The sequence below is a fragment of the Botryllus schlosseri genome, chromosome 7 (genome assembly GCF_051294905.1).
Source record: "Botryllus schlosseri isolate E-star chromosome 7, Bs_hap1, whole genome shotgun sequence".
NCBI lineage: Eukaryota > Metazoa > Chordata > Ascidiacea > Stolidobranchia > Styelidae > Botryllus > Botryllus schlosseri.
The window spans coordinates 16,712,170-16,740,139 of record NC_137242.1 but is presented as its reverse complement, the minus strand read 5'-3'; the positions used below and the strand labels follow the sequence as shown (position 1 = coordinate 16,740,139).

At 40.1% G+C, this 27,970-nt stretch overlaps 2 protein-coding genes and 1 long non-coding RNA gene across 6 annotated transcripts in view; all 3 read left to right on the top strand.

Annotated features, from left to right (window-relative positions):
• Window positions 1-27,970, top strand: part of LOC145443001 (uncharacterized) — a 297,994-nt gene that overhangs the window by 256,356 nt on the left and 13,668 nt on the right. The gene's annotated exons all lie outside the window — the stretch shown is intronic.
• LOC145443693 (uncharacterized) lies at window positions 203-21,573 on the top strand. 4 transcript variants are annotated; one of them, XM_080321634.1, is made up of 9 exons: window positions 210-3,683; window positions 3,861-3,942; window positions 4,212-8,846; window positions 10,104-10,265; window positions 11,774-12,043; window positions 14,311-14,520; window positions 15,391-15,654; window positions 16,595-16,732; window positions 18,234-21,573. In XM_080321634.1, exons 3-9 carry the CDS (start codon window positions 8,843-8,845, stop codon window positions 18,521-18,523), a joined length of 1,338 nt encoding a protein of 445 aa, XP_080177760.1. In that variant the 5' UTR covers window positions 210-3,683; window positions 3,861-3,942; window positions 4,212-8,842; the 3' UTR covers window positions 18,524-21,573. The 4 variants fall into 4 exon arrangements, with proteins under 4 accessions (XP_080177759.1, XP_080177760.1, XP_080177757.1 ...); XM_080321633.1 differs by having other exon boundaries at window positions 203-3,683; window positions 4,212-10,265; window positions 16,595-16,723; XM_080321631.1 differs by having other exon boundaries at window positions 4,212-10,265.
• LOC145443694 (uncharacterized) lies at window positions 21,567-26,794 on the top strand. The gene is made up of 4 exons (XM_080321635.1): window positions 21,567-21,704; window positions 21,803-21,849; window positions 24,418-24,566; window positions 25,524-26,794. The coding sequence occupies exons 1-4, from the start codon at window positions 21,630-21,632 to the stop codon at window positions 25,817-25,819; spliced, it is 567 nt and encodes a 188-aa protein (XP_080177761.1). The 5' UTR covers window positions 21,567-21,629; the 3' UTR covers window positions 25,820-26,794.

The following is a 27,970-nucleotide window of genomic DNA, read 5'->3' as shown; positions in this document are numbered from 1 at the left end:
ATGTTTATTTTGTCATTATTACGTAAGCTAGATAAAATACTTCATAATTGTCGATTTTGATTGACCTTGTTACTGACTTTCGCGACAGTCAAAAAGCTTTTGGTGTATATATTATAATGTGAGCATATTATTTCGTGTACATCAGATACATGACCACAAAAATTTTCGTTTTGGAATAATATTACTAATAGCGAGTAGTGCAGTATGGAGAGATATAAAGTATTCAATATATAACAGTAATAATTCTGAATAGAGGAGCCTATATAGATCTGTATAATACAATTCAGTAAGCGTCACTAACTAAAACACAACAGACGCGTCGAAACAAGCATGGCTCAAATCGAATAGTATCACAAATCAAAGCTTCCATTGTTACAAAACTAACATTTTCATGTTTATGATTCTTGTATTTCCATTGAGTAGATGGTGTCACTGACGCGACATCGCAAAAGATATTACAATCGCATGAATGCAAAAGCATGTATCAAGCGTGTTTATGGGATCGATTGTACACAAAAGTTCTGGAGTATTTTGTGGACCGACAAAGGTTTATTTCTCTTGGTGCGATAGTAAGGCCTCTTATACTGTAGTAATTGCCATGTGTCCTTAATAATGTATTGCTACATCAGAGCAGGTTTGGTATAGGCTGTCTACTATTTGGTTGCTGACGAAGAAGGTTTATTGCTGTTTTAGGAAGAGGTGTGTGGAAAAATATAAACTCGTAATAGTATTGTGACGTAACCCGGCGTAACCTGGGGCCAGCCACACTAATCGCAAATCTTCGTATATGACCATGACCATGAAGTATAATATTTCGTAGCAGATTTATTTCACTTGAAATTTTTCTTGGAACTTCGCATGATTTATTGTCACTCGAATTCTTGCATTTAGTATTGGAGCCCCCTTCTGAAAATTATAAATACGCGTAATTTACAGTATTGTGTATTGAGTAATTTACAGTATTGTGTATTGAGTAATTTACAGTATTGAAACCTTCGATATTGCTGTCTAAACGAAGAATAATCCTGTCCTTGCCAAATGAACCCTGTGGTATACAGAAACGACCCCCAATATATGCAAGTAACATAATTATTGATCGAACTCATTCGTTACCTTTGAAAGAATTTCTCGCACTTATGGCTTAGCTAATGTAGAATATTGCATCGTATATCTCAGGGGATCTCACAGCATGGGTGGCGAAGCGTATACATTAAGGTCGAGACCACACCCGAGCGATCTTTTATTATATTTGTAGTATTTGCTGAATTTCTTGCAACAGAAATTTCTTCGCGCCTTGCGCGACCCCCTGCGCAAATTTTGTGACCGTCCAATGTCACTTTACTGGTTACTATATCCAATAAGCGAGACAAGCATATAAGACGTTGCGCCAATATGGCTTCCTCGTGAGAATGTGCCTATCATTGTATTAATCGAATAGGTTCGGTGTTGTGGCAATATTTGTCTGACATTGGCTTCTCTGTAAAGCTGTAACTTGCGCGGGTAATACTCGGGCAGGGCAGAGGGAAACAGCGGGACCATGAATGCCGCATCGCATATATTTTGAATTCTTATAATTTACAAAAATGAATATAATTATGACCTCAATTGTTAAAGCTCGGTACCATCTGGTATCGGTATCGCAAAACGCTGCGTACACTGTAAAAAATAAAGGTGGGTTTTTGGCAAAAATGGAGGAAGAAACTATAATCCTTCCTTTTACGAGAGGTAGATTATGCCATACACCTGTCAAGAAGGTATAATACATTTTCCTACCTCCAGAAATACATATTCCACCTCCCAAAACCCTCCTATAAAGTGATATATACGATACATTACTTTATAGGAGGGTTTTGGGAGGTGGAAGATATATTTAAAAAACTGCATCGCGCATAATAGCTCCGATAGTTATCATGCATATTCCAGTCAAAATACATACAATTTCTACTGAATCAATACCATAGTCAGATCAAGATTACCGGACCATCGACCTGACGGTTCTATACCAATACCGAGAAAACCATTCCCGAGAATGGACATTACCGAGAATGCCATTACCGAGAATGGATATTACCGAGAACGGACATTACCGAGAATGGTCATTACCGAGAATGGACACCACCGAGAATGGACATTACCGAGAATGGTCAATGTCAAGAATATAGATTACTGGGACTGACGTTGTCGAGAAATTTATACCTGAGCATCGATACCGAATGTGGCAACGCCGTGATGCACTCACGGCACGACCTGTGCATATGCATAACATGCCTGTATTGCATATATTGCATTCTCGGTAATGTCCATTATCGGTGGTGTCCATTCTAGGTAATGTCCATTCTCGGTGGTGTCCATTCTCGGTAATGTCCATTCTCGGTGGTGTTCATTCTCGGTAATGGCATTCTCGGTAATGGTTTTCTCGGTATTGTCCGGACACCCGACCTGACATTAAGGCTGCTGGGCACAATGATTCGAGTACTCGAATCTGAATCGAGTATTAATTTTAATGATTCGAGTCGAGTAGTAAAATACGATTTTTTCGAGTACTGAAATTATACGCTCTTCGCAACTGACAGTTAATTTATCAACGAGAATTCTAGTTTTGACACTATTTTCCACCGAGAAAGCCTTGAAACCTTGATTGGCCGTGTCGCAGCATACCAGACATAGTACAAAGCTACGAACGATACTGGAAAAACATATTTCCGAAGTCATGATCATCGCAAAACATTGTCAAGAAGTGTAATGAAATCGGTATGGTCGAAAAATACCAAAGTATCTTTAATGTGACGGATAACAGCCATTATGTTCTTTGCGATGGCATAAAAGGTACATATTTGAACTTCGACATAGTACAGTCTTTTGTGACGTCATAATGAGTGATACTCGATTACTCGACTCGACTCGAAGCATATTACGTGATTCAGAATCGAATCACTCAGGTACTCGATTTTGCCCAGCCCTACCTGACATATCGATCCAATTTTTTTTATCACCTGCATGTCCTTTTATATCATCATTCTTTTACTCTTCGCATGCAGTGCATATATACTGCTCCGACTCCGGCTCCGACTCCGGACTGTGGCCACCTCTGCACGTGGCCCATGCACAGATATCGATCTATAGTCTTTGAAGAGTTGCAGTCGCTGCAGTTGGTGGTGTTGGGCGATAGTTGCTCGGTTTATGATTATGGAATGGAATTGTCCCGTTGAGTCGTGCAAGATAAAAGCATTCTCTAGCCGACTATATCTATTAGATCATTTACGAAGCATTAGGTTACCGTTACGCGTTACTGATTTTTCTGAGATTCGTAGTAAACAACCAATGCATCACTGTGACATCACAAGCAGCGTCTGGTTACGTCAGTACGGTAAGTAGTGACATCACATGGAATAAATATCAATTTATACGCAATTAGATGGGAAAGAAAGGGACTAGATGTAATGATAAATGTTTCTGTAAAAAAAACGACCTAAATCAAACATTATAACGCAGTGGCCTGTAAATATTATTGGTGGCATGTCAGCGGATGAATACCACTTATTTTGAAATCGTTAGAGTGGCGTATCGTCGTCTGGCCATTATAGAGATTTGAGCAAAGGGTGGAGCGAAGCTTGTGCTTGAAGAAAGTGGGCACGATCGTTGAAGATTCCTAGGAATGCTGATTGGGATACGCATCGTAAAAGGTACGTTTAGTAAACCATTTCGAAATGCCGAAATTGATTTCAGTTTAAACATATTGCTGTTGTTGTTCACAGTAAGCCATTCTGATTCTACTGTGCCCAATATCACTATTCCTTCATCGGTATCCTTCATCGGTATCCTTCATCACTATTCCTTCATCTTCACTTAATTTTGTACAGAATCTAAAGATCTTGGCTGGATGGCTGCTTTACCCACCATTTTTAATGAAGCATATTCACATTTTTACTGGTTGACGAGAAGGTATGAATACTTATCAATATTATATGTTACCAATGCGGACAACTATTCTAGTCGAATAGAGTTATACAATGTTTGCCAAATTTGATTCGCAAGGAAATTGGATTAGATTTAAATTAACAAAAATTTCAGCAATGAGATTAGAATTTTATTACCGACGGCATCTGTTTGTCAAATCCGCATTACTACGCTAAATATAGATATGGTGACTGAGAACTGATCTATAGAACGTGTGTGTGTATTTGACCTGATTCTTTTTCACATACTAACAGACACCAAAGTCTGGATACCCTATCATCTGCTTCAACACTGAAAAGCAAGAGTGGAAAGTCTGTTTTGATGGGGAGCAGGTGCACAACATCCATAACTTTCAAGAGGCATTGGCAGTGATGTTATCCATTCAATGGATCTTCGATATGGAGTTCTCACCCAAAATTAAAAATTCCCTGACGTTCTTGTCAGTGATTCTGGAACATTTGCCTGGTGTGCACATCACCAATGCTGTGAAGAAGAAACTCCGTGCAATGCACCACCAAATAAAATCTTTCGACTGACTAATGACGTCTTGAATTGTAAATAATAAATCCAATGTCATGTCAACATGTGATGCATTATATATGTATGTTGCTGTTTGACGAGGATATGCGTATGCCATAATAGGATGGGTTGGTCGGATAGAGGTGTAAGGTAGAAAGATAAGGTAGAAAAATACCTACCTGTGAAATAAGGTAGAAAAATACCTACCTGTTAAAAAAGGTAGAAAAATACCTACCTATGTGAAAAAAGGTAGAAAATTTTCCTCCTGTCTGTAAGGTAGACCGTGAACCACCTCTAAAGGTGGGCACAGTTTTTACAGTGTAGGACCGTTGGGGGGGGGGTTCATTCTGAGACTGATCAGCATGTGGGTGCGGGTCTAATCGACACAGGTCTTTGGGAGCCGACCCTTTCCGCGCCAGATAATTCGAAGTCATGAAGTTTTGACCAACACTCGGCTGGACAAAGAGTGGTGTCGAAAAATCCTTGGCGATAAAACATTGGCCCAGAATGATCGTGGCTGGTTCACTGAAACGTTCGATATTGATATTTCCGATCGTCGAAATTGTCGGCATCGAATAAGCCCGATGGCTTGTCAACTTGAAATCAAGTGAGCCACACATGTTTCCTTAGAACTGCAGTGGCTACACTTCTTCTATTTCATAAAAAAACGTAGCATATACTGACATTAAAAATGCAATATTTCTATGCGCGAGGCTGAACGTCTCATCGGAGCAAGGTCCGGTATCAGGCCATGTTATTTTTGGCATATGCATATTTTCGGCAGTTGGTGAATTTATGTTTGTGAGTATACTGTGTAATGTATATATATGTGACAGTGAGATATGCGTGATCGAATATCTCACGTCCTGTCCACGTCCTCACGTCACGTCCAATCAAATGACCTTGCCAGAGCCGACTGTAACACGTTGTTGATACAATTGCGCTTTCACTTCAGTAGACCAAGAAAGATTGAGCACTTGATAGCTTACATATTTGGCATTTTTGAGATTTTAATTTTGGCAATTTAGGCATCGCCAGGAATTCGTATCTGTATACTCGAATTACCGATGTAAAACACTATAGTTTAATCTTTCATATCAAACGAAAGTCACAAAACGTAATGCATCCACTTTGTATCATCAAACAGCGAGAGTCAACACCGAATCGACAACGGTTTTGGAGAGTCAATTCAAATTCACCTAAGACAAAACCGACCTTCTGCTTCTGCAATATCTAATCCGAATAGACGTTTCGATATGCGTGCATAATAACCTGCATTCACACAGATCACAATACTACTGATGTAGCAATTCAAAATCGCTGCTGACACATTTCAATTACAGCCCTTCACTCGCTAAATGGTTATAGATGACGAGTGGCTTCAATAATCAACATAATATGAAAAATAAGGTCAAACAAAAAGCAGTAAACAACTGAGTCTTTGCAAGCCAGTATATGGTACCCACTGATGGTGACTGAGGCATTTTGCACTGTGTAAGTGTGTATGTTCAATTTTTCATTGATGAAGCTATATCTAATTGAATAGTATATTCATATTGAAATGAACCCGAATATTTTCTGCTGACACTCGTCAGGGTAATCGTCAGCAACTAGTAGAGAATTGGAAAGAGCATTGTATATCAACAATCGTATCACAGAATATGACGTCACCAGCATGAAAGAGAGAGCGTTCAATGTATTATTTTTAGGTAGTACACGAACTCCTTTTGTTGACAGAGTTTTGGTCGGTGTATTTTGTCGACTCCAAGGCACACAAATGGAATTGTGAATGGCCCCGCCCAACGAATCGAAATCGGTCGTCTCGATAGTTATTCGCACAAATCGGATTATCTAACAGATGTTTGCCGATGGCAGAATTAATGGCATTTGATCGATCAGCATCAATCTTAAGCGGATGAGTTAAGGGTGAGCCTTTCACTGAGCGTGATGCGCGTGTTCTGATAAATCTGGGGACATGTTGGTTTATGCGTTCCTGCAGACGTTATGACGTTCTTCCCACGTAGCCACAATCACAGTGGCACTTATATTCGTACACTACATTACTTTGTTGAAGCGCAGGGAGAACGTCTTTGCGTGTTGAAGGGAGCAGTTGTGTTGTTGTAAAGATCACATTGGTTTTGACTGTGTCGTAACACTTACTGACCGCAGAAATCAGTTGTTTTTCAAAGCGGGTGAAAATGGGGCCAACCAAAGGTAGATGGATATAAACATCTTTTATTGTTCGTTCGGTGGGCTCTGTTTGTTTTTCTGCGTTGAATTGCGTTAATTTCCTCTCTATGCCACGGCTGATGACGTATTCAGGGTAACCGTTATCAAGTAAGATTTTTCGGATGTTGTCAAGTTCTAAACTCATATTGTTACCCGAACATATCATCAACGCTCTATGCACGAGGGTGCCTATGAGGTTATTTTTTCTGCGTCTAGGATGAAATGAATCCCAGCGAAGGTATTGGCCTGTGAATGTCAGTTTCCTGAAGACAGACCATTCAAATTTGTTGGCATTGCGCTTTTCGACTAAAACGTCCAGAAATGATGAGTTATTGCGTTCTTTTTCAATTTGAAGAGCTTCTTGGAGGTGCAGAACTTCAATATACAATTGAACAGTATATTCATATTGAAATGAACCCAAATATTTTCGGCTGACACTCATCAGGGGTAATCGTCAGCAACTATAGTAGAGAATTGGAAAGAACATTGTATATCAACAATCGTATCACAAAATATGACGTCACCAGCATGAAATTTCGTGAATGAGAGAGCGTTCGATGTACTATTTTCAGGTGGTACACGAATTCCTATTGTTGACAGAGTTTTGATTGGTGTATTTTGATAAAAGTCGACTCCAAGGCGCACAAATGGAATTGTGAACGGCCTCGCCCAACGATTCGAAATTGGTCGTCTCGATAATTATTCGCACACATCGGATTATCTAACAGATGTTTGCCGATGGCAGAATTAATGGCCTTTGATCGATCAGCATCAATCTTAAGCGGATGAGTTAAGGGTGAGTTTTCACTGAGCGTGATGCACGTGTTCAATTGTGAATTGCAAGGCCGGGTGAAGCGAGTTTAAGCGAATGAGAAATTGATCACACTCCGACTCAGTCCTGAATATGACAAAAGTGTCATCTACATATCGGCGGTACAACAGTGGTTTGACGCTGGGAGAGAAGCTCGGCATCATAATATCCTACGTACATGTTGACCAAAATAGGACCCAGGGGACTATACCCATTGCCACGCCGTCTATTTGGCGAAACATGACCTCGTTAAAGCTAAACTCCACGGAACAGGTTGCCGCTTGTAAAAGTTCAACAAAGACGTTTCGCGGGATTGATGGTGGTGGTAACTTACTACCGTACAGCGCGTTGGCACAAGTATCAATAGTCTCATGCAGCGTAACGTTCGTAAAAAGACTAGAGATATCAAATGAGTTCAGAAACACGTTCCAGGTTTCGTATTTCACCAGCGAACGTGATCGAATCGCGAACACATTCCTTGCCCGAACGGGTTCCAAAATGTCAATAAGCCATTTTGCCAGCTGATGTTGAGCAGACCCGATCATGGTAAGTATAGGTCTCACTGGGACAGTTTTAGAACCCCCGTACTAGATTATTTTGATTAGGTCATCATGACATCGAAGATGCTCAGTAACTGGGTTCATGAAACACGGCGTTAATTGGATACAAAGGAAATTAGAAATCTTGATCTAGATATATCTATTTCAATACTTATATTTATAAGTTACTCGCATACCACTTGAGATGCTCCCGCGTACCACTAATGGTACGCAAATCACAGTTTCAGAACCACTGCTATATAGCCATTGCTACAAAAAAAGTTTTGGATTTATTTAGTAAAAATAAATATATATAGTTAGTAATTTTGCTGGCTACCCCTTGAAATTCTTAAGTTGTCTGCAAAAACGATTTACAACAAATTAGGCTGAATTCCAACCAGTAGAAACGGATATTTTCGAGTACAAAGTTTTGGATTCGAGAAGAATAGTATTAAACGTGACAAATTATTTAATAATTTATTATAGATCTAACCACCGACAATACTATGAAATACTATAAATACAAAAGTTTTTTCTGACATAGCAATAGTCCGCTTCTATAGGTTTGGAATTGAACAAAATCGGACTGCAGCGTTTATCTAGACAAGCTAACAATCTTAGCAAGTCGCCAATAAAATTTGAAGTTTTTTTGAACAGCCCTAATTGTACAATCGTTTCAGAAATTTAGGCTGTAGTCATTTTATCCTATCATATACGCGATGCATGGAATGCTCATGTCAAGGATATATTGAACGTCATTGCACAGATATCCGTATGAATTATTACAATGGGTAAGATATATTTACGTTTTAACACGAGGCGCGAGTCGTTTCGGGGCTCGTAACTGGGTATAGCCATCGTGAGGTGGACCAGTCACACTGAATTCGTTCTGAAAATTCAAGAACCTTGTCAAACATAATCCTCGCTGGCATCCAAGCGAAATTTGACTGTCTAAGTGGTTTGTAATGTCGTGCGTTCGGATTTGGGCTCAGAGATGGATTTGAGCACTCAAATCCGAGCATTGGATCTAATGATATGATTTGATCAACGCAATTGCTTCGACAGCCTAAAATATGAACGAAACATAATTGTACGTGCAAACCGGCGACAATGCAACTTTCTTCCAATAACCGCGGACGCATTCGAATTTATATTTATAGGGCATATATTTCCATAGTCCCAATAAAATGACGAAGGCTGGTTATAGAAATACTATGTATGTTTTTGGTCACTGTCTACATCAGTGGCAGTTAACCTGAGCTCCAGCGCCTCCCAGTGGCAGATTTAGAGGTCACACAGCGCAATAACATGAGCCCCAATACAATTAACTAACGTATTGCCAATCGCAGAGGTGAATTCGGGATGTGTGCACCGGGCTCAAACCAAATGGTGTGGGTCCGAACCCGATGGTGGTTATAACAATCTTGTTTCGATCCCGAATATAGCACATACAATTATTATATCGTTATTTAATCGTGTGGTCTTCACATGCGCGAATATTTCCTAAAGTTATTTGCCGACCCGAAAATACCGACCGCACTTCGACGTCTTACCCTTTGCTTTTTACTAGAGTCCTAAAAATATGGGGGGACGTGGCGCCAGGCCTAGGCAATTTTTGAAAAGGGGCGCTGGAGGGGAAAGGGTCAAGAACCACTGGTCTACAGGGTCAACTTGCGATTTTAAATCTTTGATCTAGTGTTGTAAAACTTTGTAGTGTAAGTAATTTGAGACATGGCTATACTAGAAATGTCTGCTCCGTAAATTGTCGGTACTCTTTTCGAAAATAATGTAAATATACTTGCACGGTAGTATTGCAGCAACTAGCACCAACATCGAGGTGTAAAATCTGTCTATTTTACAAGTGCCGGCTTATCCAGTTGCGGTAACATTCGATAAGAATTTACAATTCTTGTCGACTCATTAATGTCCACCCGCTATATGTGGAACACGACTGTTAGTCACGATCGAGTTGCACCCAGCATCAAATAGCTTGGGATTGATATGATACATGATATTCGTATATTGCGCTGTACATTTATGGACCAAAGGAAATCACCCAAGTAGATTTCAAACTCATGTTGCGAATGCGTACACCGAGGATATCCTCGTCAGTCTGACGAAAGACCGAATTGAACTGGTTGAGAAGACAACAAACACGGCGGCAGAAGCAGGGGCTTTCGGAAATCAAGCCGGGCTATCGATGGAACGAAGTAAATTATTTTGTAACTGTTCCATGTTTACCTGTAGATACGAGTGACTATATACTCCGTACCAGGGCATCTGCAACCCAGTCATAGATTTTGTTCAGACTAAACTTCTAGACAGCTCAAAATAAGCCGCACTTAACTAGAAGGAATATTTGGGGTCCGCAAGGAAAGAAAATATATACAAACGATGCAATTAGCTGTACCAATAGATGTGAGGTTTGTCGTGCTGTTGTTGTTTGAGGTATTCATGGTGTCTGTCGACTACTATAATGGACATGGTCATTTACACCGGGCCAGTTTTCTTCATTTTTAATCCGTATATGCCGTCTTGTAGCACGGCCCATTTCTGGGATATTATTGGACACCGCTTACGCGGAGGAAACGGTGAGGAGCTTAAATAAACCTCATACACTTAGGTAGCAATTCTGGAGTCGAGCTCAGTTTATCGAGAGTTCTTGGGGTATTATTTGGAAATCGATTGCGATTCTTTGTTACCGAACTGCTTATAGGGCGGTATACACATTCGACTCCGCTTAATTCGGGCTGTTTGTTTCATCTAACTCTTGGCCGAATAAAGCGTAGAAACGGCTTTGAGTGAGTTAAGCGAAGATGAATTCATCGTATCATGGTCGTGCGTAAAGGCACGCAGCACATTCAAAATACTGTACCTGTAATATATTAATTGAAGTATAAAACATACTTCAGCTCTAACTTCGGGTTAGTTGTATTGTACAGTATTTTCGATACCAAACCATTCAGCAAATGATGTACACTGTATTAGCGTATACCGAGTTCAAATAGTACTTTTTCATATCCCCATTAACGCAACTAACTGCTGAACTGTCAAGAAAACGCATATATACTTCGTTCTTAATTCACTTTAGGGAGATCCTTCAATTTTTCTGTACTAATCTGTTCTATAAGATGCACGCAGTTGTAGCTTACCCAATTAAGAGCGACGATGAAGTTGACATGGCTTTGTATTAGGTCCTTGTCGAGTATAGCTGCATGAATCGTCATTGTTTCACTATTATCAGTCATCTTGTGTTAAAACAAACGAGCTATTGTCTATTGTGCCACAGCCTAACGATAGGAATTACGAGACTGTGCCCGAATAATGCAATGAATTGTCCGAATTAACCGAATTTTTCACCTGCAATTTTTGCTTTTGTCTCATTTCTAGCCATTTTGGCCGACTGCATAGTTGTATGTCCTGTAAACGCTACGCAACTACTTTCGTTATCCAATATTGATATCCGCCGTTGCTGAATTCGTTGTAGTAATAATTTCATTCAGTTACCGTTTGATTTGAATTACGCCATGATCGTTGTGCGCAAGGTCATAAATGGGGATACGCACCACAACTATCTCCGATTAAAATATTTAAAATAATTATAAATGTATTAATATTCGAGGCAGTAATTTACGATACAGCCGATCTTTGAACAGACATTCCCAACGCAGTAATACTCTGCGCGTTTCTAAAATCTACGGCATTTTTTCGTTGCCAGACAAAAAGTTTGACATCAATCAAATTCAAGTTCCGGGATACATCACCATAAAAAGAGGATCGTACTTTTCCTTCCACGATTACGGCGAGCGGGGACCTGTTTATATCACGATAAAGACTCCGGGGAAGTTTGGTCTTGAAACCCTTCACTACAACGTTCAAGTAGGGAACGATCAAAGTGTATTAGTGGACGAAGAGGGATATCTACTGAACGTCTTATATGGAAAGATCTGGACCGACATATCCGGGAAATGTCACAAGGAATCACTGAGTAAGATATCATATGCTTTAAAATATTCTGAAAATGCGCTGTTCGGCACGTATAATTTGTTCGTTTATTTGTGGTAGGCTATTCATGTTTGTCGACTGCTATGGTCAGGTCATTTACACCAGGCGGATATTTTTCATTTTGATTCCTTAACTGCCGACTTGTGGCACGACCCAATTCAAGGATATTTGAAAGACACCGCATACGCGGATGAGATATAGTGAGGATGAGTCTAGATAAACCTCTAACACTTAGATAGGAATTCTGGAGTCGACCTCGATCCGACTCGAACACGCAACCTATTGGTGTTACAGGTGTGGATCATACCACTACACTATCCCGCCACTTCGGCACGTATTGTTTACCGATTTGATTCTGGGTGCCCCTTTCGGAAAATTGGCAATCGGAAATTTCAATTCGTTTTGTTGGATAAGTCGAAATTCAACCGCATGGTCTTTGGAATACTACTGTCGTTCAATTCCCTGTCGAATTACTTTGACGTTCCATGGGACTGCTGTCTATAAATCTGTAGGACTGTGATTGGAACCGTCTCTGTTTAGTACAAGTCATAACAGACTATGATTGGCCGTATGGCTACACAAAAGATATTTCCTTGACGCCTCGGTTTCAGATCACTTATAATTATTTTTCATATTCGGCAATGTCAGGTCATCGACCGACCGCCGTGTAGAGCATAGTGTAAAGTGCATTTGGGCTATGTCAAATTATGTTATCTCTCCCGGTGGTCACACAGCAATTTCGAGTTGATTTTCAGTAATAATTATTTATGTCAGAGTCTAGACAATTTCGTAGCATTACCTCTTAACAGGGTTTCTTAGACAGCCTCGGAGATTCCGCTGGAGGTCAAGGATACACGTTGCAATCATTCATATGATTTGTGATAACACGTCCGACTTGGCCATCAACACTTGCGATTATTAAACGAAATGTGACTGCTGTGATGGTTCAGTGGCGTACGCGGAGAGATAGGGGTTCGACATCGAAGCCCCGTCCTTCTTAAAGGCTGATTATGTCTCTAATATTATTAGTTCACTTGCAATATGCATTTGGCACCACGCTGGTACGTTTCGACCGAACAATACGAATGGGAAACCTAGCATTTCACTGCTCATTTTACTGTTCCCGTTTTGTGTGAAAACAATACTTGTACGTATTTTTGTACTCTGTTGATGCACAGTTCATTGTGTGCACCAGTAATCTATAGTAGCGTATATGTGTATTGGGTTGGTTAGAGGTCAAGCAGTGGTTTCAAACCTTTTTCGACTCATCGCCCCGTTGCCAAGCTTTACACAACATTTCGCCCTCCCCTCCAACCCCATATTACCAGATCCGAAAAAGAAGGCATATAAACGGGAAATTCATTCTCTTAAATCTGATCGCTAGTCAACTGAAGTGTCATTTATTCGAGTCGGTGCTCGGAAAACCGGTTTCCGCGACTAGTTTCCGAAGGGTTTACCATTGTCTTCAATTGTCTTAAACGTCCGCTTCCTATGCAAAATAAGCCGTCTTCATGTGCATTTTGTGACCGTTGTAATAAATATATCTCGCTGGACGTTCTAACATTTCACCACCATTGTCCGCCAATCACCCCTTTGGAATTTTCGCCCCCTACGTTTCTCAAAATCGACCGCTGGGAGGCAATATTGCCCACGTTGAGATTGGGAGCAAGTGGGTTAAAGTTTTGTTTTTGTGGTTCAACGAACATTCAGGGTTTCTCTAATAAGTCTAAGGCGACAACTTTCTTGTAGGCGATTTGTACGTACAGGAGGTTTATTCAAAATTGAAGAATTGAGATTTTAATAATCATGACCGTTATCGGTCGTTTGGACTTCTAGGTACCATATAGCGTATAGCCTATCCAAGCAGTGCTGTAGAATGATCTTCCATACTTCGGTCTTCGATAGCATCGGTAAATGCAGGGCAATATTGGACGAAGAGACAGATGCTGTTTTTGCTAGTTTGTCGGCTTCTACGTAGGTACATATTTATTTCACGTTCAAGTCCACTTTCCGTGGAGCACTATGAAATTTTACAAGAGCTGATGTAGCGGCAGTCCTTCACCAGTCATTAACACGAAAGTTTAGAGTTGCTGTTTCTCGCGTGAACGTTAAACCATTGCTATTCGTTTCGAAGATGTTCGGAAATGTAAACGTGATTTCTATATGGAATTCTATATGGTGAAGTACTTTTTCTTTCTGCTACAAGTATATTATCGGAACTTGATAATTTTCATATACACATATTTTGAGGAACCTCGATTCAACCTCACAAAAAACCCGCCCCTTCGTATCGTGCTTGCTGCATTTGCTCGACTTGCGAGACCAAGGAATCTCACTCGGACATACTTCCGACTCACGTTGCGAACGCTTACGCAAAGGATATAAATATCAGCCTAGTTGGGAACTGGATGGAAGAGACAAAGCAGGCCGGATGTCAAGTCAGGATAACAATAGAACAAAGTAAATCACTTTTGATATATTTTAGGGCGCGAAGCCAGACGCTTTCTGAGAGCATTTCAAAATCAGTCGTATATAGCCTACAATCGTAAATAATACGCTGCAAAATTACTAATTTGTTTACAATCAGCAAAAGATGTTTGCCAACATGGAATTATTGCTATACCATGAACCATTATTCTTGTTATAATTCTTCACGTCATTAGAACATTTGTGATTTAAATTCTTTGCATTTCAAGTTCGGACCACGCTGTGATTGTACTGGCAGCGTGAAAAGAAATCCAGCACTAAACGAGCATGCACCTTACCCTGCATCGTTGTCTAATGTACAGCAGGCGTCTTTATTCTGTCATTAAAACCAAATCCACCCGTGCAACTGGTACTCGTATCTTATGGGATAACGCATAAATGTTCTCCTTTCTGGCAATTCGTCCTCCTTTAGAGCTAAGGTAATGGACAGGGTCAACTGACAATTGGCATAAATGACGCGAAATAGGTAATGCAGACGTTCGAGCGGGTCATTCGGGAGTCGAGTCAAAGTGATGACCTTTTTTTATTTAGCCGACACCACAGTAATATCGCATAAAAGTGGGTAATGCGTAAGTCGAGTCAGAGTCGGCTCGACAAGACTTCCAGTAAATATTTCAAAATCAGCAGTTTTCAATTTCGGTAAACGAACTTTTATAGTTTTATGGTTTCCTTTCCGGATTCCAAAATACGGTAACCTTATATATAGCTAGAATATAACTGCTATCTCGTTATATACTACCATAACTACTTTGCTGATATAATCTGGTAACGGCTCCAAAGAATTATTTAATAGCATAATGCTGGTCTCAGTTCTGATTACTTTCGACTTTTCCTGTAAATTAGATAACGATGATGTCGATGGTCAAAGTCAAGTTTTAACATTCGTCACGATAAAGAGCGGATCGTACTTCTCCTTCCCATCGTCTGCTGATAATAAGTGGCCTGTTGATGCTACGATAGAAACGTTGGAGAACGATTTTCAGCCCCGCAACGTTCTATTACAAAGCGGTCAAAGTCTCTTAGTTGACGAAAAAGGAGATCTACGAAACGTCAGACTTGGAAATATATGGACTGACGTATCCGGAATATGTCACAAAGAATCGCAGAGTAAGAAAACGTATACACAAAATAACTATAAAATGTTGCTGCTAGGCTCCTCGTGCCTTTGAGGTCGAAGCCCTAATTTGTGATTTTTCGACCCCATCCATGCCGGTTATCCAATATCAACGTCTAAGCGTCACCAATAGTCTATGCCACACCGCCTGAGCCTATTTCTCTGCGTACACTCATCCATTCATAAAAACGCAAAAGTCGTTTAGCCCCGATACTCAGCTGGCCATTATACATTATTGAATAGAAAATTCAAAATTAACGGCGGCCGGCCACGGTTGAGTACGGACACAGAATATGATGGCCCATATGCCGATCATTTATTGGCAATTTGAATACGAGTGTCTGCTACCGCAATGTCACCAATTATATTTATCATAAATTGGTCTTTCGGTTATGCTAAACCTCGGCAAGAAGGCTTTGGGGGTGCGATAGCCTGCTACCCCATGCTGATGTCAATAACCATACCTTTCTTCGAGACAATATCATTATTATTAATAACAATCCTTGGGGCCATCGCCCGCAGTTCATGGAAGGAGGCCTGCGTATATAGCGTGTCTTACGGCAGAATGAATCTATCTATCTACTGGGGTCTGTGCTACACATTGTTTGTCCATGCGACAATGTAACAACATCGCATTACAACCGCTAACTTCGATATATGATCAGAGTGGTGCCACAACAGTATAGAAATTGCACATTGAACAAGATTTTCCTATGCAGTAACATACTTTTGTAAGTTCAAAACATGTCGAACACAAGAACGAACCACACGGCTGTGCCACTGATAATGTTTTTCTACCGCTAATCGACCAGATCCGGCATGCTAATTTCATTCAATGCTAGATCATATGAATATGAATTTTAAACTAACTTGCTGGAATTGGCATGGTGCAATACGATTTAATATATTGTTTTATGGACATGTGGGATATAGGATCTCACCCGATTAGATTCCAAAGTCATGTCGCGAACGCCTATACAGAGGATATTATTGTCAGCCTGACGAAATACAGAACCGAAGGGACGGAGAAGACGTCGGATTCGGAGGAATCGAATAATTCAAGTAAAGCTGGTAAAATATTTAACAACTGTTCTGATCTTGACGATACACACATGTCTCTTATACTTACACCCGTAGAGCAGTGGTTCTCAAACTGGGGGCTCGCCGCCTCGGGGTCGTGAAAGCTTCTAAAGGGGGCGCGAAGCCACCTGGGAGGAATGATGTTTTTGAACTAAGAATGACTTCCATTTACACTGACACTATCAAATTTTAATAACGGCAATAATCCGAATGAATGTCATAATTGCGTCGTATCGTCCATACACCGATCCAATATTTTAACGGATATCACACCTTGCACCGATCAGATGATGTCTCTGAATTACAAGTAACTGGCGAATACGGGTAGCTGGTGGATGAAGCTATTGTGGTCTGTCTGCTAAGCATCTCTTGAGAGTAGGCAGTAAGCCACAAAGTATTTAAAAATAAGATATTTCCTTATACGGTCATGACATATGCCGTGCATAATATAGATTTTAAATATAACATACAAGGATTTAAGTCGAAGTTGCTTACAGCGTCGAAGTAACCACTCCAAGAATACTCAACTAGGACACATTGTGTAGAATGCCACTCTTTAGAAACGCATATCGTAGCCCAAATGCACCCAAATGAATTAGTCTCTCGCTGAACACCTGCGATCTTTAAAGAAAAAATTGTTTGTCCAGTTGACTCAAACCCGCAACTCATTGGTGTTGCAGCTGTGTATTATACCACTGCGCTATGTGGCAATGCGATGGCTATGCTTAGTCTTACAGACATATATCCGACTAAAACGAGGTTGCGTTGTTGACAAACATACGCACATTTCGTTATCAATTCCAAGACTCTCGTATACAGCTCTTAATTTCAATCAAAACAAAATGACTATATGTTCACATAGTCATGGAGGTGCACATGACAATAAAATCCTGACTGCCTCTGTACCTATGATGGTATAGGATTGGATTAACACGGCAATAACTCATCCATTTTTGTTGATACGTTTCAAAAACGGGGTTGTTCTCCTGCAGAAAGATGCTTGATTCCTCATCTCTTCCAAATGAATGGACTAACTATCCATGTTAATGTGATCAACGGATCTTACGAAGTAATATTACAGTGAAAGTTGAATTCCAGACAGTGTGCTCAAGTATTGCAGGGATTTTTTGTTTATTAGTTGATTCATTAGGAGGGTGAAACAAAAACGAATTTCTTGGACAGATAGCAACCATATCCTGATGTGACAATTACCCAATTGTAATGGTCTCATGTGTTTATTTATCAGCTATAAGTCTGTTAGAACGCTTTTGAAGTTAAATATGCTAGCCAGCTTGCCTCATTTAGAAATTGGTAAAGTTTTTTTTACTTCCAAAATGACAAAATGATTCGCGGCATACCTTCTTCCTGTTCGGCGGATGTTTTGCCTTTCATGACAAGTAATACAATGTCATGACGCCAACGAACTATTTACGAGAATATCCAGTTTGATTCCATGTGCTGGTAAAAATTCCTGGCTTTCCTTCTTTAACAGTTTCAACGACGAATCAAAGTAACGATACGGGGCGCGTCGCCATAAGCAGCGGGTCGTACTTTTCCTTACACGATTACGTTGCTGACGGGCCTGTTTACATCACGGTCGAAACTCGGGGAAAGAACAATGGTAGTCGCGATGGTGAAACTCTGCATTCCAACGTTCAAGTCGCAAAGGATCAGGGTGTCTTGGTTGATCAAAGTGGATATCTGTTAAACGTCAGGCATGGTACGATATGGACCGACATATCCGGGAAATGTCACAGCTTACAAGAAACGACAGTCTGCTGAGGAACTATGCAGCAATAAAAGAACATGAAAACTAGGCTATTTGGTGGTAATTTTTTGATGCACCAAACTATCCGATAGATCCAAGGATGTTCTACAATTCATGAAATATGTTCGGTACCGACACCTTTTTCGTACGCCAACCTTTTATTTCTGCCAATCTCATTTATTAGATAGGAGCATGATGTACTATAACACGCCACAGACATATGCATGAACAAACCATATTAATTAGTACCCGACCTCGATATGAACTAGTATATTCGCCGATTGGTGCATCGAGAAGTCTTCATTTGAAATATATGTCGAGTAAGTTTATCACTTGTGAACACGCAAAATTCGTTGTTGCACCGCCCACGCATCCCATGTTTATAACATTTATCTTCCATTGAGTAACGTCATTCATTCCTGTGATGGGTTTGAATGCAAAAACATGTTGCGTCGCGTAAAGGTGTCATCAAATCTCATGGGGTAAATGTAGAACATTGTTCGTCATTTCAGTGACTAACAAAAGGATTTGTTATTGAGACTCGCAAAACTTGTCCCACCAACGACAGTGTTTTCTCTCCGACCCGCAACCATATTCTCATAGCTGGTTCACGGTCGCAAGCTTTAGCAGCGAACACATATAAGGCATAGTTAAATAAGATTGATTTGTGATAACTATATTCGGGAAAGGAAGGTCACATTGTTGTTTTTAGAAGTGGCAGTTCTTTTCTGATGATGTGAAGACCGTAACTCGATATTAGATATCCCAAATTATTGCACATTGACTTGTGATTGGTCCGTTGTGTATCTAACCAGGTCACTGTATCTAAAGTGTCTGTTGTACATCTCTAGCGCAGAAATGAAAAGAAAGAAGTAACGAATACTTGACTAAAGGTAGCAGGACCCAAAATATAACTATTTTGAAGCAATCGTTTCCTAGCAGTAGTTTTCCGAGATACCTTCCTCCCGTACTATGGTATCAGATTCGCGCAACTTGCCAATCTCTGTTCTTCATTCATAGTAAATTTGCTGCTTAGGTAGAATGAGGCCTTGCACCATGGCTTACGAACCCAACAGGCTTATGCCACAAGTCAACGATTGATATTCCAGCCTGATTATAAGTTATAATTAGTAAATGCTGTGTCTGTCTTTGACCATTTTAGTTTCAACGATTTATACCCGAAGAATGTTTAAAAGTCGTGATCGAACCCCCACCTGGCCTGGACAAACCAAGACTAACCTAAAAGGATCGAGCAGACTTCAACCCCTCATTCCATTACTAGTCGATCCCATTGCTGCAATTATACCTCGCAATTATTGTCACTAGAGATTGCACATATAGATTATATTATATCATGTTTTGTTCATTGTTTCCTGTGCATGTTTTTGTGAGTGTTATCATTCCCCTTAGATAATGCGTACTATTTCGTATTTCCTATATGATTTTCGAGCATGTGTAAAATACATTTATTGTAGGGTGCGTGCGTCCTTCTTTTTGAACAAATGTCCTTCTTTTTGACAACTTGTCTTCCTTTTTATCCAAAAATGCCCAAAAAGACCACGAAAGATGTTAAATGTTGTCCTAGACCAGAGGTCTCAAACACGCATGCGGCCCGCGAGACCATTTTGTGCGGCCTGCGACGGCATTTTGGATTTCGAAGTATTCGACAATATTCAACTTTACCATTTTTTTTTAAATTAGAGAACCTAAAATTCGCAATAAAAGTACTCCAGAAGCCTGAAACTACTCTTCAAACTTCACTATTACATCACTTTCAAAAGTTATGACGCAGTAGAAGGTTACCTATTATACGTGACATCACTTGTTTATGATGGTTAAACATCGCCCGTTGATGATTTCTACTGAAAATTGTGATTTGGACTTGGGCGCGACCTTTTGTAGAATTACTCGGACTCGATGGGTGATAAAATAAAAATGACTCTAGCTAAGTCGCGTCAGAAAAAACAATCAGAGAGGGACTTTTGTGACGCGGAAGGCCATGACTTGGTACAACCAGGGATGCAACAAACTATCAAACTGGTATGGAAAATAGTAAAATATCAAAATGTCGTAGCTTACGTTTCGTAGCTTATTTAGATATCTAAGGAGGTCGGTATGGCAACCATCGGCATGATGTTTCCCTCTTTATGTATAGTTGGTTACATCCTGTGTCATCTTGGTATCTTTATCCATGTTATTATCGCCAATTAAATGTGACGAGTATAAAGTAGTCGTAACCTACGATTCACAGCGGCAACACAAATGGATTCTTCGGCGATTAGATATTTCTATTGCTATGGCACAGTATTCATTAGATTCAAGTCGTATTGATCTGTTCAAATATTCGAAGGTAAATCTAATACTGATTTAATTTGACTTTGGTAAGGACATGACCAATAGCCTAGTTATCAGGAGTATACCCGAAACCCGGATTTGGCTGTACTGCTCCAATGCTCGGATATCAGATCAATCTTTGTATAATTCTAAAATTGTACCTATAATTGCGGCTCGTCAAATGTCCGCTAGCTGCAAAATATAACGTGTCAGCTTTTACGATGTCCCGATATTTGTTCTCTCGCATGGTATCTACAAATAATTATTTTGACAAACTATGCCAATTACAGCAACAATTTTCGTGCCATGTGAATTCACAATAGTAATTCACATGTTTACGAGACGTGTGGAATGTGCGTCTGCAAGGTCCCCTCAAATAAGGCCTACTTGGAAATACATTGAATTCCCCTATTATTGGTGCTGCAGCCCGCCGCGTCATCAAAAAGTAGGAAATTGGCCCGCGAGCACATTTGAGTTTGAGACCTCTGTTCTAGACGATAGACGGGTCACGCGGGAATCAAATCCGAAAAATGACCATTTTTTAGTCAATCCAGTGAAATTGACTGTATAAATATGGGTTTCTATTCCGCTTCAGTAACTTTTGGAGCTTGTGGAATGTGTCCTCATTTTCCAATTTCCAAACATGGCAACCCTATTTATCGTTAGGTTATTAAATTAAATATATTTTGTACCATTGCATCAGTGGAGTAAATATATTTGTTTTTGCAGATTTCCAAAATCTAAGCTACAAGCTAGTGCAACATTTACACTGTATAATTAAGTGATATGGATGAGGAACAAGCTATCTGTACAGACGAAAACCACGTCGGGAATAGTGCCACTCAGCAGGAACTGAATTTGGTAATGTTCATTTTAAGATATCTAAAAACTGATCAGTTTATAGTACGCATTGTTGCTAACATGCACTTTATATACTTGTGAAAATTTGATTTCGACAGATAAAGAAACCTGCGAGGAAACGTCAGAATAGGAGTTGCTGTTATAAGTAAGTATGATTAGGCCTAGCAGGAGAAGTTTTTGTTGCAGTTGAATTGTGAGAAAGTTGCACATAACATAAACAAAAAATGCAGTAAAAGTTGCATTTAGGCACAAGGTTTGTAAAATTATTAGGGTATGAGATATTGGAATGATTCTGCCGTATAATACAACAGTTTCGGATTTGCAAGGTGTCTGCTTGTGAATTAATCGAGTGATCCTTAACAAAACTTGATCTCGAAAACCTGTTTCCGTTTGTGCGTTCTTGGCAAAAAATCAAGTCCTACTTCCATTTCCAATTTATTTATGGCACTGTCGTGCTTGGATGGGAATGTTGAACTTGCAAGCCAATTGCTGTGTCTTAGATAGCATTGAGATGCACAGAGAAATTTATAAGTTTAAAATACGAGAGCTAGGGGAGATGTGGTACCGATGGATCAATAATTGGAAAACAATCTCTGGCCCCAAAATTTGCAGCCGATAACAGCAGATCTTTTGCTGGCTCGACAATTTGAAACAAGCCCACCTATCGCGCATATATACATGAATATCCGCCTTTTCAAAAATGTTTTATGAACGTTCAAAATTTGTTGCTCGAACGTATCATCGGTGACCACCCGTTGGGTCCGATGGCACACGACCCGGTGGACTATGAGACATACTCTCAAAAACTCAGATATGACAACGTTTCTTGATTTGTATTATAATCCAAGCTACAGCAAGCCAAAGAGCAATATTTGGTTGCAACCGACAAAAAATAGAATAAATATGAACTCAAATGTTGCCATAAAATCGCGTTTAGATTTAGGCTCGAACTTATAAACTTGAGGGTAAAGACATATGGCCCGTAAATCGAAATTGTGACTTCGAAATACTTCGTTATAGCGATAAAACATCAATTATTATTAGTACATAAAGAGTTTCTGTACGTAGGCATGTTTCAGTCGTTGCATGATAAGTATGCTTAATAATTTCGCTTGATTTGGCTATTGTATCATCGGTCCACACCCTCCGAATTTTATACATGAATCGAAAAAAATTCCACTCAAGGAAGGTATTGAATAAAATAATATGTGCCATCATATAGCCTGATACAAGCCCTACACTTCACATTAAAAATGATTGCTGGATTGTTCTCGTTGAAGGTTACTAAGGAAAATGTACGTGTCGATCGAAATTTAGTTTACACCCCCCAAAACAGAAAACATCTGTCAGAGACCCCATAGCTCGCACACGTCAAAATTTTTGGTATGTGAGGAAAGATTTTGCCAGCATGCAATTGTAAAACAGTTAACGGAGTGTAACCGTGGAATTACCATGGAGAATTTTTCAAGTATATTCGGTCCCAGTGATCCATCGGTACCGCATCTCCCCGACAATGCAAACACACACCGTACTAGTTAGGGTTGCATTAAAAACCAAAATCAAATTGAGACAAACATGTTTGAAACAAAGGCCATTGTTTAGAATATGTTTTCTATTGTTTCTTTAAGCGACGGCGTCACGAATATTCAATTGTAAAGTCATAGTGAATTGACATTGACTATTGTAAATATATGGTAAATATAGTTCCGTTGACGAAATATCTACGTACTATAGCCGTTGAACCGACTATTTTTAGGGTTCCAACCATCCCATATCATATACGTCGGCTGTATCGGGTGGTAATCGTCCGTATAGGCTCATACAACATGTGTTTTGGAAAGTATTTACACAATTATGGCATAATTATACAACTTAAAAAAACACAGTTTAGTTTTTTTAAAGGCCTTCCTTTAAAACACTTTTAAAAACACGTTTTAAACAAAGTGTTTTGAAAAACCATTTGTTTTAAATGCAACCCTAGTACTAGTTGATGTGTTGTTTTGAAAAGACACGAAAATTGTTTTTGTTGTCGTAAAATGAGTTGAAAATTGCGATGAAGCGGCCTCAAGAACGCACCAACGTAATAAATTTCGAGCCTCTGCCCAGTTGGAGAACTTGTCTCTTCTATATTATTGGCAGCAGATTCGGGATAAATAATGGACATTATAGGGCTATTCAAAAATAACTTTTTTTTTCGGATTCCCGCCATTCACTGATGAAATTGTCAGGTTTCCCTAAAAAACGCTGCACATCAAATTTGGTTCGATTCTAACAAGTATAGGACTCCGCAGATCCAATTAAAATTTTTAATTTATTATGGAAAATTAAAAAAAAAATTTCCAAATTTTTCTGCCAACCCCATGAAATTGTTGAGCTGTCTTCAAAGACGTTGCAAAACAAATTTGAGTCAATTCCGACCAGTAGAAGCGGAGTTATGTGAGTTTTTCGTTGATAAATCGCGGATAATCTACCGATCATTGGACATGTTTAGGAGCCGATGAATTTTGGTATGTGTTTCTTCATTCGCCCAAACAATCGACGATAGGGTATTGCCCAAGTCCTCAGGAACGAGCCAGCTTGCTTACGTCAACAGGCTTGGGACACCATGTGGCTTGACCTCTGAGCTACATTGGTGAATCATTATTTAGTTCATAGTTTGTGGCATTCACACATATCATTTAGCAATCATACACAAATTCAATATCTATTACAGTTTGGCGAGCTGTTTCGTATGCTTCGGTAAGAAGTATCATAACACACACGTGGCTAATGCCTGCTCCGAAGATATCTACGTCAAGGTAACGAGCAATGCATTTGGTGGGACGGATAGAATTGGATCCAATAACGCATCGATGAAGGATGGTAAATACCAGATTATAGATAGTAGATGTGGAGCAGGGGTAGCCAACGTGCGGCCGTACAAGGAAATTTGTGCGGCCGTGTCACATAATTTAATTATTATGTGTTGGCGACCGTCGACAGGAAAATTGATTGGCGACTGACTTATCGTAACTAATCTAGAAATTTTCTTGGAGCTCGGCGATTCCAATCTGTTTCCGATATACCGACAATCCTGATGGGAGGTAAAGAAATAACAGCATGCAACAAAGTGACTATTAACAATTGCCCCACCCACCCGAAGATGAATCATCACTTATAACTCCCCCTAAATTTTCGAAAACACTGCCTCCATAAACATCACCGGTCTAATCACATGGGGTGAGAACGGATAAATATTTTATACCAACATGTGAACCGGATTATAATAATTACGAAATTCATTCGTGAATCTCAATAAATTTTAGCGCCTAGCTAGCGCGACCATATCGATTTCCACTTACCATTCATCACATGACCACTCGCGATTACTGTGCGCCTAACCTAAGCCGATATGAAAAAGTAGGTTAGTCCGGAGTTCACCGGAAATATATATGGACAATGGACAGTTTAACATGGGTATTTGGCGTCCAGATAGCTCACTACGGTTATATCCTGAAATGCGGCCGTATTGGCTCCATGAGTAATCGAAATGCGACAGTGAATAGCAAAAAAGGTTCGCCACTCCTGATATAGAGGATCGGTACGCAGACATAAATATACAGAAAACGCTTTTATGGCAAAACCAATTTCATGCTGTATTTAGCGCAGTCCCAATGATCACGTTTGTCTTCTAGATTTGTCGTATTCTGAATATCAAAATATGTTATAATAACCAATTGCAGCTGTGATGGTACAACTATATAGGCGAAACACTTTGTGAACATTGAAATACTGAAACATGCTGAAACAAGCATACCTAACATATCATTTTACCTTCAGGGCGGAAAGTCGATGCCTGTGGACCAGAGCCGGGCTTTAGCATCATAAGACCAGGCAATTATCTTCGCTTCAAAGAAAGCGGCCGCGACGGAAGGGTGTTTGTGACAATAAAAGTTGGATCCGAAACCATCAATGATAATTTTGCTGTCGGGAACGACGAGAGCGTAATCGTGGATGCACAAAAATCGCTGCGTCACACAAAATACGGAAATTTGTGGATTGACATTGATGGTCGTAGCCATGACCCTTCGGGAGGAAGGAACCGCGGACACAATCTATCGTTCTCTGAGATATGATAGTGGAGAATCACAAGATCCACCTAAGGGCGGCTACACCCTCGAAGTGTCTCGCTTCTCACTGTACCTCTATTGATACATACTTACTTCGGCACACACGTAATGTTCATTCCCCATAGTGTGTATATTTTTGTTTCAAAGATTACCTCTTTGAGTGTCACCATCGAGATTTATACATATGCAAGCAAACCAATTATTGGGATGTATATATACCTTCACGCCAAAGCCTTTCTGGTCTGAATTTTCTAGTTTTATACTAAGATAAGCACCTGGCAATGCTATCAATTCTTGGCGTCTTAATGTAGATAATTAATGATGGTTGCAGACATTGAAAATACGTCAGTTTGAGTGATTTTGCAACTTATCTTAACTCGCAGTCCAGTTATATCCACAATAAACAACAGCAGATGCTAGACTTATATTACTAAAATACTTTTTGAAGACTAGGCAACATCTCGTCCACAGATACCGGCCTGTATGTCTGTCATCTCCATAAACAACATCGAATACTGTTCATAGATGCCCGGGCGATGAGATTTGGTCAGCGCTTATGGAGAACCTGAATTGTGACTTGTCAAACGTCAAACGTTGTTGTTGTTGTTGGGCAGGGCTTTGGATCAGCCGTAAATTGACATTGCTCCATTGCTCTTCTATCATACACTAGCTCCGGCTCCAGCTCCGGAACCGCATTATTACCACTGCTCCGGCTCCAGCTCCGGCTCTGAAAACTATCGAAGGTGTCTGTCTATATCAGGGGCGGGCAACTCGCGGCCTGCGGGCCATATGTAGCCCGCGAGAAGGTTTTGTGTAGCCCGCGAGCTCATTTCCCATTATATTATCGAAATCCTGTTATATTATAGAAATTGAATTGCTCAGATTGTGAACTTGCAAGTCCAACCAAAATTATGATTAGTCTTGCCGTGACACTTGGATGTTGATGAATAAAATATCAGTTCCGACGCATTGGCAGATCAAGGGTCCAGTCACATTTTTAGTAAATCGTCTTGCATTACAATAAACTAAAAGAGTAGTCATATTTTTCTTCACGCTTTGCGTGTTGAATTGTCACTCGATTTCTTGCTTTGTAGCCTATACCCCCTCCTGAAAATCAGAGTTGTAATGACTCGAGTCATGACTCGACTCGAGTCAGACTCGAGTCACGATTTTCTGATGACTCGACTTGACTCGAGTCATTTTCTCAAATTACGAAAATGACTCGACTCGACTCGAGTCAATCTGTGTATTGACTCGACTTGGACTCGAGTCATTGCGCATGACTCGAACCAAGTCATATGACGCGAGACTCCGACGGCCAAGACCGACATTTCATTGTAATTTCAGAGAACATGTAACCACCCTATTGGGATTTCGTCTATTGGTACTGATATTTGAAAATGCGACCGGAAACTGTTAAAAATGCGAAAAATTAGTATTATCTAAATGCGAACCATTCGATATCACCAAACAGAGTTATAAAAGTGGGTTTAACATAACTTTAACTGGAAACTGAGCAGTCAACACAATGACTTGGACTCGGACTCGAGTCATAACGCCATGACTCGGACTCGAACCTCTGCTCGATGACTTGGACTCGACTTGACTCAGTGTTGAATTGAAAATGACTCGACTTGACTCGAGTCAAAACTACAAAAGTGAGATTGACTTGTGACTCGGAGCTTTATGACTTGGTTACAATCCTGCTGAAAATGAAAAAAACGCCTGATTTAGCCGATTGAGTCTAACTATATTCGCAATTACCAGAGAAAGTATTTTCGTGTTTGCGCTCGCAGAAAGATCGGCAACGATGGAATGTAGGCAGAAAATGATTGTCGTATATTAGCGGAAACTTCGATATGGATATCTCCAGATGCCGAATAGCCTTGTCCTTGCAAACTGAGTCCAGCGGGCGGTATACTAATACAGTCGACCCGCAATATACCCAATTAATAGTAATATTAACTTTGAAAATGTTACGCGGCTAGTGGGCAGCGCACTCGTTCGTCAATTTCATGTTGCCCTGTTGCCGAAAAGGTTGGCCACCCCTATGGTCTATGTAGATTATTAATTTACCCATAGGTTAGTTATCTATAGTAATCTTGAGTATGTCAGCCGTCAGAAACATCGGATGCAGCAACGAAGACATAGGTGCCG

Bases quoted from the DNA above. Each gene is read 5' to 3' on its own strand.
- LOC145443693 (XM_080321631.1), top strand. From the start codon at position 10,064: ATGATATTCGTATATTGCGCTGTACATTTATGGACCAAAGGAAATCAC. The intron at 12,044-14,310 runs GTAAGATATCAT...ACATATTTTGAG, and splicing joins ATGTCACAAGGAATCACTGA to GAACCTCGATTCAACCTCAC. The intron at 16,733-18,233 runs GTAAAATATTTA...CTTCTTTAACAG, and splicing joins GAATAATTCAAGTAAAGCTG to TTTCAACGACGAATCAAAGT.
- LOC145443694 (XM_080321635.1), top strand. From the start codon at position 21,630: ATGGATGAGGAACAAGCTATCTGTACAGACGAAAACCACGTCGGGAAT. The intron at 21,850-24,417 runs GTAAGTATGATT...TATCTATTACAG, and splicing joins AATAGGAGTTGCTGTTATAA to TTTGGCGAGCTGTTTCGTAT. The intron at 24,567-25,523 runs GTAAATACCAGA...TTTTACCTTCAG, and splicing joins TAACGCATCGATGAAGGATG to GGCGGAAAGTCGATGCCTGT.